The sequence below is a fragment of the Papaver somniferum genome, chromosome 5 (assembly GCF_003573695.1).
Source record: "Papaver somniferum cultivar HN1 chromosome 5, ASM357369v1, whole genome shotgun sequence".
NCBI lineage: Eukaryota > Viridiplantae > Streptophyta > Magnoliopsida > Ranunculales > Papaveraceae > Papaver > Papaver somniferum.
Genome location: NC_039362.1, coordinates 204,001,077 through 204,016,395, shown reverse-complemented (window position 1 = coordinate 204,016,395; position 15,319 = coordinate 204,001,077). Strand labels below are relative to the sequence as shown.

The 15,319-nt window shown below is 38.1% G+C and overlaps 2 protein-coding genes across 2 annotated transcripts; both read right to left on the bottom strand.

The window, feature by feature from the left end:
- Nucleotides 1-6,050: 6,050 nt before the first annotated feature.
- Nucleotides 6,051-8,378, bottom strand: LOC113284371 (putative disease resistance RPP13-like protein 1). Its single transcript, XM_026533814.1, has 2 exons — nt 6,520-8,378; nt 6,051-6,381 (listed from the first exon to the last, which is right to left on the bottom strand). Exons 1-2 carry the CDS (start codon nt 7,785-7,787, stop codon nt 6,342-6,344), a joined length of 1,308 nt encoding a protein of 435 aa, XP_026389599.1. The 5' UTR covers nt 7,788-8,378; the 3' UTR covers nt 6,051-6,341.
- Nucleotides 7,835-9,795, bottom strand: LOC113280601 (putative disease resistance protein RGA3). The gene is made up of 2 exons (XM_026529209.1): nt 9,000-9,795; nt 7,835-8,826 (listed from the first exon to the last, which is right to left on the bottom strand). The coding sequence occupies exons 1-2, from the start codon at nt 9,793-9,795 to the stop codon at nt 7,835-7,837; spliced, it is 1,788 nt and encodes a 595-aa protein (XP_026384994.1).
- Nucleotides 9,796-15,319: the final 5,524 nt, after the last annotated feature.

Sequence of the window (15,319 nt, the reverse complement as noted above, 5' to 3'; positions counted from 1 at the left end):
AGGAGGAGCACTATATTATGTTAGCTTTATTGATGACTATTCTCGTTATACATGGGTTTATCTATTCAGTTCTAGAGAAGATTTTCTTAATTAATATGTTGATTTCTCAACCATGATAAAAACTCAATTTGGTAAGGTAATCAAAGTCTTTCGTGCTGATCAAGGTGGAGAATACATCTCCAATCCATTTAGAGAATTTTTCAAAACTCAAGGAACCATTCTTCAATTATCCTGTACAGAAACTCTAGAGAAAAATGGAGTTGCATCTCTCGTCATGTCACATTCTGGGAGAAAATCCCATTCTGGTCCCTTCCCAGTTCCAAGTCATCATGTTTTGAGACTTTCACCTATGTTGATCCCTTTCCTAGTGAATCTAGTGGTACATCAGTGTCTACTCCTGAAAATCCATCTTCCTCAGTTGCTGAACCTCAAATATCTACTGAATCTGACCACTCTATGCTACCCGACAATGCAGAACTGGTAAGAGATCCTGAACCTAACAATGGTATCTTACCACCTCGTAACCGAAGGCCACCGGATGAATTTGCAGATTATCATTGTTCTTTATCATCCATTATGTATTTCTATGAGCCAAAGACCTACAGAGAAGCAGCAGTGATACCAGAATGGAAAGATTCGATGAAAGATGAATTGACTGCTCACAGAGAGGCTGGTACATGGGATATGGTAGATCTTCCACCAGGGAAACCAGTTGTAGGTAGAAAATGGGTCTATAAAGTTAAAACGAAGTCAAACGGCAACAAAGAACGATGCAAGTCACGTATAGTTGCTCAAGGGTATACGCAAGAATATGGCATTGATTATGAGGAGACATTTGCTCCTGTAGCTCGAATGGTAACAGTAAGAACTCTTATTGCTGTTGCTGCTGCTCGTCAATGGGATCTTCATCAAATGGATGTGAAAAACGCCTTTCTTCATGGTGAACTACAAGAAGAAGTGTATATGAAACCTCCTCCTGGATTGCCTCATGCACCAAACCAAGTATGCAAACTTCGTAAAGCTCTTTATGGCCTCAAACAAGCCCCTCGTGCCTGGTTTGAGAAGTTCAGCACTACAATTCTCAAATACGGTTTTGCGCAAAGCTACTATGACTCAGCAATGTTTACTAGGAAATCATACAAAGGTGTTGTGATTCTTCTCTTATATGTGGACGACATGGTCATTACTGGCAGTGATATAGACGGAATCAGTGATCTCAAAACCTATTTAAGCACATATTTTCAGATGAAAGACCTTGGGTTTTTGAGTTATTTTCTTGGAATTGAGGTGGTTAAGTCTGACAACGGATACTTTATATCTCAAGCAAAGTATGCTTCAGAAATCATTCAACGTGCTGGAATCACAGATGCTAAGATCGTAGACACTCCTCTTAAAGTGAATGTAAGACATAATCCAACAGATGGGACTATCTTGTCCAACCCAACTCTGTACAGGCAACTGGTAGGCAGTCTAAACTATTTAACTATTACTCGACCTGATATAAGTCACGCAGTTCACATGGTGAGTCAGTTCATGTCTGTTCCTCGGTCTACACATTTTGCTGCAGTTCTTAGAATTTTACGTTATCTGAAAGGAAGTCTGTATCAAGGTTTGCAGTTTACAACTAAGTCTGATCTAGTTCTTCGAGCCTACTCAGATTCCGACTGGGCAGGATATGTCACTGATAGAAGATATATCACAGGGTATTGTGTATTTCTGGGAGACACTCTTATATCTTGGAGAAGTAAGAAACAATCAGTTGTTTCTCGCTCAAGTGCAGAAGCTGAATATCGAGCTCTAGCTCACACTACATCTGAGATTATATGGTTACGATGGCTTCTTGGTGACATTTGTGTTGACATTAATCATCCTACACCTCTATTTTGTGACAATAAAGCTGCTATACAGATCACTCATAATGATGTTTTCCATGAAAGAACGAAACATATAGAAATCGACTGCCATTTCACGAGACACCATTACAAGCAAGGTACAATAGATCTTCCTCATGTCAAGTCTGAATTACAACTTGCAGATCTCTTTACGAAGACTCATCCAGCTACTCGATTACAATTTCTGATATCCAGACTCAAGATGGTTGGCTTAGTCAGCTATCATTTATCACCTTGAAATCGACTAGATATCATGAGTTGTTAGGTTTAGAACCCTCACCCTAACACCTGGTATCATTTATCATAACTACTCGATTGAGGTGTTAGGTTTATAACCCTAACACCTCAATTAAAGTCTACGGGCATCCAATTCAAAACCAATTGGCATGACCAAAAACTCATAATAGCCATCATGAGTATGAAAAGCTGTTTTTGGAATGTCAGCTTCATGTACACGAATCTGGTGATAACCATAGCGTAAGTCTAACTTGGTAATTACCTTCTTACCATGTAATTCATCCAAAAACTCATCTACTACCGGAATTGGGTAACGATCTTTTATTGTAATCTTATTAAGAGCCCGATAGTCAATACACATACGCCATGAGCCATCCTTCTTTTGAACCAAAAGAATAGGTGAAGAAAAAGGGCTTGAACTAGGCCTTATGAACCCAGCTTGTTGTAGCTCACCCACAATCTTCTCAATTTCATCTTTTTGAAAGGGCGTACATTCACAGGTCCAGCTTCAGGTAATAATGAAATTTTATGATCTTGTATTCTCTCAGGAGGCAATGTTGTTGGAGTAGAAAAAATATCACTGAAACTAGAAAGTAGATGTTGTATTGCAGGCGACAATGATTGTTTGGCGGCAAAAGTATTTAATGCTACTAATTCCAACAGAATTCCATAATTTGCTGTAAATAATAAACGTTACATGGGAGCAACATCCATAATCATTACAACTGATGATTGATTACCAGTTAATGTGACGGCTGTGTCATTAATACTAAAGTGCATCTTCAATTTTTCAAAATCCCAATTAATTTCTCCCAGTGTGCGCAACCATTGAATCCCCAAGACTGCATCACAACCACTAATCTCTAGCAAATAAAATTCAACATAAAAAGTTGTACCTTGTAACTGAATAGGGATAGTGCAAAAGCCTTTAGTGTTTAAATGACCACCATCACCCACAATAACACGTAAAACAGAATTGGTTGATGAAATTGCAAAGCCACAGTGCTTGGATATGCTGGGATGCAAGAAATTATGTGTGGACCCCGAATCTATGAGAATTGTGAGAGGTCTAGCCTTGGCATAACCAGTGATACGCATAGTATTAGGAAACGTAGAGCCCAAAAGTGAGTTAAGAGAGATAGCTGGAGGTGATTCCAAAATAGTCAGATCGTCACTTACTTGGTGTTCTTCAGTGATACGCTCAATTTTAGTAAGGTCGTCATAAGAAGTAGGATCCATCTCTAAAAGCAAAAATCCTGGCTTATTAGGACAAATATGTCCAGATTTAAAAGGTGCACCACAGTTGAAACATTGACCTTTCTCACGTTTTTCTTTCATCTCTTCCCATGTTAATTTCTTATAACCAGGAGGAAGATTGAGCTTCTTAATTGGAGTAGTAGAAGTTGATGCTTCAGTTCTAAGAGGAGGGGGACGATAAGGTGGTCTTGCAACAACCTTATTAACTGACGCATAAGACTCTTCTTGATGAATTGCCTTTGTAAAGGAGTCATTCAAAGTTATAGGCGCAAGTAGCTTAACCACACTACCAATGTGAGGTTTGAGAGATCGAATAAAGCAGCTGATCAAGTAGTCCTCTGGGAAGTCAATAAAATTTAACAATTTCTCAAAAGCAGGTATGTGTTCTCGAACTGTACCTACTTGATTAATCGTACTGATAGCCAAACAAGTATCAACAAACTTCTCAGGCGCAAAACGGGAACGAAGATGAGCACAGAATTCCAACCAGGTGACAATTGTGGTTTTAGTTTGCTTCCATCTATACCACACATTAGCATCACCCTTTAGACTAGAAGCATCAATAGTAATTCAAAGAGCATCATCAGCTTGATGCACGCTGAAATATTTGTCAGCATTAAAAATCCATCCATCAGGATCTTCTCCATCAAAAGTAGGGAACTTTAGATTGATTGTATTGGCTCTAGCAGGGGTTGGTTGACCACCAGGTGGGGGTGGAGGTGGATGAGTACCATGGCCATTATTTTGATTCAGTTGAGGCATATAATCAGCAAAAACTGAACGAAGGGAAGCAGTAAATTGGGTATTGAGAATGGTGGTAGTTTGGGTCAGCTGAGTGGTGAGAGCAGATGTTATTGCTGTGGTGAGAGCGGTTGTTAGGACTGTGTTGTTCTCTTCAAGTTCCTGCTTACGAGCAACTCGTTCTACTTCCTTGGTTTTGTTACTCTCATGTTCCTCAAGCTTTTGTTGTGCCATGGCCTTGATGAATTTATCAACTGTTTTAGCCAGGCTAGTCACGCTCCCGTGTACTGATTTAAGGTTCTATGTATAATCATGACCCGTTGTATTATAGAAAAAAAATTTAGGTGAAAATTGATTGTGAATCGACCTGCTCTGATCCAAGTGTTAGGGTTCTAAACTTCTTCATGATTTTCACTCTACTCCGTTGGGTGGACATTCTGATTATTTGCGGACTTTTAAAAAGTTACAACAAAATTTTCACTGGTCTGGCATGAAGAATTTCATTAAAAACTTTATTCAACAATGTGAAGTTTTTCAACACAATAAAACTGAAGTTTTGGCTCTTCTTGGCCTTTTGAGTCCACTACCTATTCCTTCAGATATTTGGCTTGACATATCTATGGACTTCATCGACGGGTTTCCACTTTCTAATGGTAAGAGTTCAATCTTGGTAATTGTTGATCGTCTGACCAAATATGCTCACTTTGTTGCCTTATCTCATCCATATTCTGCTAGTACAATATCTGACTTATTTGTTAAAGAAGTCGTTCGACTTCATGGAATGCCAAAGACTATCACTAGTCATAGAGATCCTATATTTATGAGCAATTTTGGGAAGCCTATTTTGCAATGCAAGAAACACAACTATGCAAGAGCTCGGCTTATCATCCCCAAGGTGATGGTCAAAAAGAAGTCACCAATCGTACACTCGAATGTTATCTTCGGTGTTTTGTAGGAATGAAATCGAAAGATTGGTTTAAGTGGTTAGCATGGGCCGAATGGTGGTATAACACTAGCTACCACTCTGCCATTAAGATGACACCATATGAAGCTCTTTACAACCGCCCTCCACCAACAATTCTATCTTATTTACCTGGTTCAACACCTGTGAATGATGTGGATTTAAACTTACGTGCAAGAGATCACACACTCAAGATGCTTAAGTCTAACTTATCTGATGCGCATGATCGAATGAAGAAATACACTGATTCTCATAGAACTGAACGCCAGTTTTCAGTTAATGATTTTGTTTATCTCCATCTTCAACCTTACAGACAGGTATCAGTTGCTAATCAGTCTTTTTTGAAGCTATCACCTCGTTTTTATGGTCCCTTTAAAGTTCTTGAGAGGATTGGAATTGTGGTTTATAAATTAGACTTGCCTAGAACTAGTCGAATACATCCAGTCTTTCATGTATCTCAGTTAAAATTGAAATTAGGCCCTACTGCTGCTGTTGAAGCCACATTGCCTGCCATTATTGATTATGACAAATGGGAACCAGAAGAAATCTTGGACAGGAAGATGTATAAGAAGGGAAACAGGGATGCTACAAAATGGTTGATTAAATGGAAAGGACACTCCAGAGATGATGTAACTTGGGAAGATGCTTATGATCTTGTTGCTCGCTTTCCACAGTTAGAGGCTTGAGGACAAGCCTTGTTTTAGGCAGGGTGGGATGTTGCGATGCCAACTCCTACTTCCTTTTTACACGTAGCTTATTTGTTTAGTATTTGTTTTCCTTACGTATTTAGCATCCAGTTTCCTAGTTTTACAAGTTTCTTTAGTTAGTTTGCTTGTTTATCAAGTTTATTCAGCTGTATATAGCTCGACCCTAAGCTTGTAACTAATCAGATATCAATATTAAAAGTTTATTCAGTTTGTTTAAACTCTAGTTTCCCTCTGATATGCATGTTCCATCAACATTCATGTACTTAAAATTCCGCAAACATGGAAGCTCCAGAGCCAAAAGAAAACAGACACACCAACAAACGATAGAGATAAAAGATACACAAAGACTTCAGCATATGAGCATGATCATGGTGATTGTCATCCCAACTAGGTTGGCACCACATTTGCAGAGGCAAGAAAGAAGTCTAAACAAAATCCTAGAAAATATTACAAGAGTGATCATTTGAACTCTCGGATGTCATCATTTGTAGACGGAACGATGAGAAGAAGTTGGATTCATTGATACCACTCTGCCATGGACAAATCTTAAGAACCTTCTTGATTCTTGTTACTTGCAGGCCACCACCTTCATTTTCCAAGTAAAACTCCAATTAGTAAAAAAACAAATAACTTTTGCGAATCCAATTTAGTAAGGATATTATAACAAATTAATAACTGGAAATGAAATAAAAAGGGAGAGTAGAGAGTGAGAGAGAGAAGTTACCTGTTTTTGATACGGAATGATTTATCATCAGCTGGATATTCTGGATGCTCATATTCGCTTTGAATAAAATCAAATTCCAACCTTTTAAGAAAGGTAAGAGTCTTCAGATCATAAGGTATTGACTCCTTCAATTTGCTGCACTTGAGGATAGTCAATTCCCGGAGAGAAGTGAACGATCGTAAATCCGGGAGTAAGGTTAAAACATGACATTTCTCAAAATATATTGTGCGGAGAGAATTGCTTGTATTGTTGGAGTTGCAATTAATTTCAGGACATGAAAAAGATTGAATGGCTTCCTCCTCATCATCATCACCATCCTTGTTGTTGTAGTTACTTAGATCATCATCTCCAACAAAACCTTGGAACACATAACATTTCCACATAAATAGTATTTGAAGATTCGGAGTAATGTTTTGGAGAAGTATGCCTAGTGGGATATATAGGTTTCTATAAGTTTTTATATGAATGGTTGTGAGAGAAGTAAGTCCTCCGGTAGTAAAGATTGAGGTTACTCCCTTGTCGAACAAGAATAAATCCAATTCCTTGAGAAAGGAAAATGATTTTGGTGTGCTTCTCAGATTTGGGCATTCTTTGATATATAGCTTTTCAAGGGAAGGAAATGAATTATAAATCGCAGGAAGGGCAACCCATTCTTCTAGATTTTCCATAGATAACAATGTCAAACTAATCAAAGAAGGAAATAATGATACTGTAGTAGCATTTGCAGCACTACCACTACCATTGCTGATGATTCTTTCTTCTTCTTCTAGCTGGCAATAAAACTCTTCACCCAAACACTTAACTGACTTCATTCCCGAAATATATAGAACCTTAAGACATGGGAGCATACCCAGCGCTGGTATCTTCTCACAATTATTGCAACGGAAAAGGTGTATTTCCACTAAATTCGGAAGGAAGTTGGATGAACCCATCCATTTCGGCAGCTTTGTACCCGAAAAAGAAAATACTCCCAAAAAGTCTCTCAAATTAGGGTTAGGTTCGAGACCCTCTAACACCATTTCATCCTCGTGATCATCGGACCCCCATACTAGAAACAAACGACGGAGGTTTGTTTTATCTTTTAGCTTTGCTCTCTCCGCATCAATACCACCTCTCACAAATTGCAGATCGAAAACCTCCAACTCTTGTAGAGAATTTAGTTTGGTTAATTCTTCGATCCCACTGCGACCAGCGCCACTGCAAGAGGTGGTTAATCTCTTCCTCACCACATAACGATCTAACACTTCAAGACTGGTTAGAGTTTCCATACCTCTAGGCGTATCATCTTCGTTCCCTCTCCGATGTTTAAAAATTCTCAATTTTGGCAAATTTTTATTTCTCTGGGAAGCTTACAGTTCCTTCCAAAATCGAGTAACTCCAAATTGCAAAGGTTGTTGATGCATAATACTTCTTCAATCTTAGTTTTTGACAAATTTAGGCATCTCAATCGGGTCAATTTTTCAAATTCTCTGGGTAAAACTTTTAAATTCCAACAGTATTTGAATTCCAACTCTCTTAGATCTCTCAAAGACCCAATATTTTGGGGTAAGAATACTAATTTGCTGCAGAAACTTAGATCCAATGTCTGCAAATTAGTAAGCTGAACGACAGAATCATCAAGCACTTTAACATCCGAATACGAGAGATCTAGGTGCCTTAAAATCTTCAGAGACCCTATGCCTACAAGAGTCCTATTAACATTTCTGCATCTATTAAGTACTAACGTCTGTAAATTGTAAAGTTGATTGATGGACACATCTTTTCCTTCATCAAAACTACAACAAGACAGGTCAAGGTACCTCAAATGCTTATGCTCAACTATAGAAGAATGAACTCCTCTGGAAGAATGACCATGGAAATATCTGAGCCAAGAAGCTACCCGCAGATTCTTGCCATAAAGTAAATGTTCTCCTAAATCACATTTTCTAAGAGAATAAATGCACCTCAGACGTTTTGACTTTTTCAAGACTTTTGAAAATGCATCTAATGTTTGCTTGTCTAAATTTAAATTTAACGACAAGCGCCGATGTCTAGAAATTGAATCCATTTCACTAGAATTGATAATCTTGATATCATGAACACCGCTGACACTCTGAGCAAGATCATGTACCAAATCATGCATCTTGCACGTCTCGAAGTCGCCTATCTCATCTAATTTCACATCTTGAAAGAACGAATTGGCCAGCAAACTATGAAAATAATCATCACCGACATCTTCTAGTGATATCTGACTTGCACCATGAGATAGATGAAGGAACCCTTCAGCCATCCACAGCCGAACTAAATCTTTCCTATCGATCTCCCAATCTTTTGGAAATAAAGAGCAATAGGAAAAACAAAGTTTCAAATGTGATGGTAGTTTATCATATCATAACTTAGTTTCAATATGGGTATGATCCCTTTGTTTTTCGCATCTAAACTATCATGATCTAGGATTGACCGCCAATCAGTCTCGGTTTTACGCAAGCGCAGAACATTACCGAGAACTTTTGCAGCTAGTGGTGAACCACCACATCTTTCTGCAATTTTCACTCCTATACATGTCATGGTTGGAGTTTCTGATGCTCCACCTGGAGAAAATGCTTTGGTCTTGATGATAGACCAACAAACTTTATGAGGTAAGTTTTTTAACATGTATGGTTGGACAGCACCTCCGACAACAGTCGCAACATTTTTACTACGTGTAGTGACCAAGACTCTACTCCCTTGAGCACCCAAACTTAGTAAATCTTGAAGTGTATCCCAGTCTTCCGTATTTTCACTCCACAGATCATCGAGAATTAGTAAATATTTTTTATTACTCAACTCTTCTCGAACTTTATCAACCAAGACTTCCACATTTGAGAGATTAGCACACTTCCTACTGGTAAATGACTCAATTATGCTTTTAAATATTTTTTGGATGTTAAAATCATCAGACACAAAGACCCAAGCCCTTTTATCAAAGGAGCTCTTTACCGAGGCGTCTCTGTAGACCAACTGCGCAAGTGTAGTTTTTCCTAACCCACCCATTCCCACTATGGAGAGGACAGAAAAATTTAATGACGATGATGTTGATGATTCCTGGACTGCAGTTAACATGTTTATTATGATTGACTTATCATTATCTCTTCCTAGGACACTTGATTCATTTACCAAGGATGCAATCTGGAGGTTTCTTTGCACACTATTATGATCATAAGTGTAAACATGAGGGGTAGAAATGAAGTGATACTTTTTCATCTCAGTGGAAATATCATCTAGCCTTGTGTTAATATCTTTTATTCTCTGACCCATCTTGGAGTTAAAGATACCTGGGTTGGATGATGATATGTTGGAAAAAATACAGTTTTATGTGAATAAAAATTACTAATAAAAAGGTTTTTCCAAAAATAAAAAACACCTTCCAAATTTATCTCTTAGTTTTTTAAGGGATAAGTTTACCATATATTTTTTGGATTTGGGTTAGGGTTTTATATAAGAAGAACCTCTTTTTATTGCCGATATATATAGAAAAACCTCTCTTATATCCCCTATAGTTGAGTACTTCTTCTTCGTTTTTCGATGTTTGATTCGAGGGTTTAAGTGCTAACGATTTCATGAGTTTTTCCGCTGCCAAGTTCTAGTAGGACAAATTTGAATGTGTTATTCAAACTTTGTTAAGATTGTTGTATCTTGGAGGCAGATGTACCCGTAGGGCTATAGCATCATCTTTTCAGAGTGTAGCCGGGCATTCTTGTCTTAAGGACAGTATGTTGAACATGCGCCTCAATCTACCATTCGAGTTTCTTCTTTCTATGTTGTTTAACAGGATGTTCAAGACATCAACAGTTGGCTAACGAGAAGACACGAAAATCAGATAAGTGCCTCTTTTATTATTTATTTGTTTGATCAATTTTAATTGTTATTCTCCAACAATCTTAAGACAAGAAGTGCCTCGCAGTAACAATTAAAAAAAAAAAATCAAACAAGGAATGTTAACTTTGTTTTTCTGGTCGTAATCTAAAGAAAAACCACAAAAAAAATTGTTTTGCATTGGTTGTTTGGTTTGTCTCTAGTCAAATATCTAATGTGGTATGTTTCAAATCAGGTGTACTGTAGGCTAACTTTGTTGAGCCAGCTCATGATAAACAAGGGTTTGAACGTACAACTGTGCTTGCTAGGCTTGAAGCACGACTTGTCCAGATGCAAAAGACATACTGGACCACACTCTGTCATAAAGTTGGATACTCCTGTCGACGTAACAAGAAGCTTGTAGCAGCTGGAGATAGTTCGCCTGATTTTCTTCTTCGGTAATCATCCAAAAGTACGATGGGATCTACATCATGTTGGGAACCTGTTAATGGAAATGGGAACATGTACGGTAAATGTGATAACGGAAAGCCAACCAGCAGATTTCGACCTAGATCAAGTTCTTCAGAAGAGGATGACAGTGACTCTGAAAGGCCGCCTGACATTCGAAAGGAAACAAAACACCAATGGCAAAGGTCGAAGGATAGGTCATACATAAACAGTAGTGAATCTGATGTGATTATACAACAGTTGGAAGCGGAGAATAGTGAATTGAAGAACATGTGTTTGAATTTTGGTCGGCAGAAAGCTAGCACCACATGCCTACTACCTTAACAAGTATATCAACATTTCAACTTGATACTTTGGCGAAAGAGATGACAACAGCAAGATATCAACGTTCCGACCTGATATATACGCATCTTAAAGAGATGACTGGTTGGATAATCTCCTTGTGGGTCTTGATATCGAATGGAGACGATTGGCAAGAAATAAGGAGAGTAGACGAAGAAAAGTTGTTGTGCTGCTATTATGGGGACTGCAATTTCTCTCTCCATGGATGCAATACGAATGGGGAGTTCAGCATCGAACGTGTTAGTAGCGTTCGAAAGGGTGTTGGGAAAGTCCCTTACTGCCGCAAGACGACTGAAATCATAGGGAACACGACAAAAGAATACCGGAGTTGGACTAATCGTAGAGAAAACAAAAAGATGTCAGGAGGAAGAATAGATCCATATTGGCCTGCTAATAATAAATTCAGAAAGACTTTTCTTAAATTCTTCAAAGAAAAAGATCAGAAGATTCAATCATCTCTCCTCTTTGCTAATGCTCGGTTCAAGCTAATTTTCCTAGGATCTCTTCAACCTAACTCTACGCTGAGTAAGCTGATGAAGCGTGTCTGTAATACTCTAAAACGTATTCGTGCAGCAGAAGCCTGTGTTGCAGCTAAATTAATTGAAACACATGGGATGACAAGCTCAGAAACACGGAGTAAAGCTATGTCAATACGAAAAGAATTTGAAGAACAGTGGGATACACCAATTGAGAAACTAGGTGTAGTTACTGAATTCATTCATGATCCAGGACGTGGTGCACCATTAGCTAGAGTTACCTTCCGTCATCCATTCAGGTACAAGCATCAGAAGGAGTTATTCCTTGCGGCTGAGGGGATGTACACTGGTCAGTTTTTGTTCTGCGGGAAGAAAGCTAGTTTGATGGTTGTGTTTTTCCATTGAGATCAATTGAATATCAAAATATTCAACCATATTTTGATGAGCTTCAAATATTTAGTGAGTCTGCAATGTCCACCTCACCAGAAATCAGGAGAAAATGCCATTATATGAAGGGTGATTCTGTTATTGTTCTCAAAGGAGATCTAATAAATCTGAGCGGATGGGTTGAAAAAGTTGAAGAAGGTAACCTCAATATGAAACCAAATAGGAAGGACCTGCATACAATAATTGTTGTGCATGAAAAATATGTTTGCAAATACTTCAAGCTCGAGGATCATGTGAAGGCTGTTTCTGGTACTCATGAATCTCTGAAGTAACTTCTGGAGCTACCACCAAAGTTGGGGATTATGAGTTACATGTCCTTGTCATGCTTGCTGACACGAGCTTTGGGGTAATTATACGTGTAGAGAATGAGTTACATGACCTTGTCATACTTGCTGACCAGATACAGATAGACCTGTGGTTGCAGTAGTGAAGTTAAGAGATATCAAGTACAAGATTGATCAGAAGAGGTATACTGCCTCAGATCGTTACCGTAATACCGTGTCTGGGAAAGATGTTGTGAAGATTCTCATGGGTCGTATGAGAGATCAAGGAGGAGAAATGCCACTACATATTGGATGGTTGTGGAAGTTCCAAAGAAGCTCCTCTAATCATGGTTTTCTTAGATGTCAGACACACTCATGAGCGTATGGATGAGATCCAGAAGGTCTTATTCCGTTTTAGTAGAAGATTTGGAACCACACGAGCATGATGAGGAGTCCAAAATACCGTTCATGATGGCCAGTGATGGTGTTAAGCGGCGTAAAGTTTTTCATCGGGTTTGTTAAGAGGGGAAACAATTTACGTGCAAAGACGAAGCGATGTATGCGGGAACTGGAATCACTAGATTGTGCGAAACAAAGTGTTTTCTCCATCAATAAAATCATGCGAAAGGTACAACGGTACTCGTCGGTATGAGAAAGTTAATTTGCCAATTCTTTTGAATAAGCATGCAAAGGTATAGTGAAGCTCGTTCCAGGGGAAGAGCATCACCTATTCATGCTTAATTCTTGTACTTGCTGTCGGTATAAGTCTTAAATAATTCTTAAGAGAAGTATTTAAATGTGGGGGATAAAACATGTGATCTTGCAATCCATCAACGATGAGAGGTATATGATGAATGCATAAAACAACCTTGAAGAATATAAGAAAGACACGTGATTATGGACCACTTCAGATTTGACAGAAAACTAATATGCGGTTGACATGGTCTAAAGGATCAGTAGGTAACCAAATATTTTTTTTTTGTAGTTTCTGTCTAACGTGTTTAGTACGTGTTGCAAAACAGATGTGCATATCCGCGTTTAACCTGGGAAATCCCAGGGATGCTATGATTAGAAGACCAGAGATTGGAATGCATGAGGTACATAATTAATTTCAATTATGTGATATATGCTTTACAACCACCTATGAAATATGTGATATATTTACGATTTGACTGAAAGACCAAGATGGCTGATATGATCTAAAGGATCGAAAGGATCCAGAAGAAATTCTGAAGGAAATGGTTTTTGTCAAACTCGATGCGTTTAATGTGTGTTGTAAATGTGCAGTATATCAGGTGTATACAAATACCCTTGTATCTCAAGAGAATTACTGGATGATCTGATTAGAGATTTGTGATACTTGAGGTACATCTTAAATTGTGTATGTAATACATATTGTACTGACCTTAAGAGATGTTGTTGTTTGAAGCTATGGATAAATCTTAGCCTATGTGTGTATCCTCTTAAGGAGTGTCTGTCTAAGGAAGTCCTTAAGACAGACAAGATGAACTTGTATTTTGAACTTGTATTCCTCTGTGACCGAAGCCTGGCCATCATTGCAAAAACTCAATTGACTATGTAAGTCTAAAGTAAATGAGCAATGACAAAGTCTAGACATACTCGGAGAGGGCTTATTCGGTAAGACAACTATACTCTTTAATGAAGTAATTTTAGTTGATTTGTGAAGTCAAAAAGAGGTCTCAGTAGACATGTAAAGTCAAAAGAGAACCTCATAGACTTAGGGAAGTCAACAGAAAAATTAGTGGTCCTTTGACGAAAGGATTTTCTAAAGAGATAGTTCGTAATTATACATCGAGGGGGAATGGGACTTAAGCTCATAAAATAATAACTTGCCATGAAGGATACTCAACCTTGTTGACTGGAGATCCCAAGATCAAGGTTTCGAATGAGACAACTAATTTGTGGTTGGTAAAGGTAAACACTATCAGAGAATTAATTTTCTGTCCCTTCCCTATGGTGTAGATGTGATAGTGTGACTGCATGTGACGGATGACTTTTAATAAGTCTTAATGAGTTCCATAGTTTCAATGTAAGATTGAAGTGAGGTGTAGCAGTGAACACTCTTAATGGAACTCACCTATCTGAATGAGGAAGTGGGTCGCTTCCTATGAGAATATGAGCTGATTCTCTAGAACATTCTGAGAAACAAGACGTCCAAAGCCAAAATGGACACAACGGCGGAGCTTGGCAGCAACCTTGGAGATATCATGTGTGGTTTTTATCGCGAGTTACACCAAATGTTAGAAAGTTCAAGACCTAATGGACACTGGCTAATAAGTAGTTCAGGTAACCTCTCACTAAGCAAAGGTTCAAGACCTTATGGACACCTATGCCTATTCGTGATATTTCTTGTTTTCCGTGTTTCATCGTATTTTTATTCATGTGGGGGATTGTTGGAAAAAATACAGTTTTATGTGAATAAAAATTACTAATAAAAAGGTTTTTCCAAAAATAAAAAACACCTTCCAAATTTATCTCTTAGTTTTTTACGGGATAAGTTTACCATATATTTTTGGATTTGGGTTAGGGTTTTAAATAAGAAGAACCTCTTTTTATTGCCGATATATATAGAAAAAACCTCTCTTATATATCCCCTGGGGTTGAGTACTTCTTCTTTGTTTTTCGATGTTTGATTCGAGGGTTTAAGTGCTAACGATTCCATGAGTTTTCCGCTGCCAAGTTCTAGTAGGACAAATTTGAATGTGCTATTCAAACTTTGTTAAGATTGTTGTATCTTGGAGGCAGATGTACCCGTATGGCTATAGCATCATCTTTTCAGAGTGTAGCCGGGCATTCTTGTCTTAAGGACAGTATGTTGAACATGCGCCTCAATCTACCATTCGAGTTTCTTCTTTCTATGTTGTTTAACAGGATGTTCAAGACATCAACAGTTGGCTAACGAGAAGACACGAAAATCAGATAAGTGCCTCTTTTATTATTTATTTGTTTGATCAATTTTAATTGTTATTC

Bases quoted from the DNA above. Each gene is read 5' to 3' on its own strand.
- LOC113284371 (XM_026533814.1), bottom strand. From the start codon at position 7,787: ATGGAAACTCTAACCAGTCTTGAAGTGTTAGATCGTTATGTGGTGAGG. The intron at 6,382-6,519 runs GTAACTTCTCTC...TGGAAAATGAAG, and splicing joins TCATTCCGTATCAAAAACAG to GTGGTGGCCTGCAAGTAACA.
- LOC113280601 (XM_026529209.1), bottom strand. From the start codon at position 9,795: ATGGGTCAGAGAATAAAAGATATTAACACAAGGCTAGATGATATTTCC. The intron at 8,827-8,999 runs GTAATGTTCTGC...TATTTCCAAAAG, and splicing joins ACTAGCTGCAAAAGTTCTCG to ATTGGGAGATCGATAGGAAA.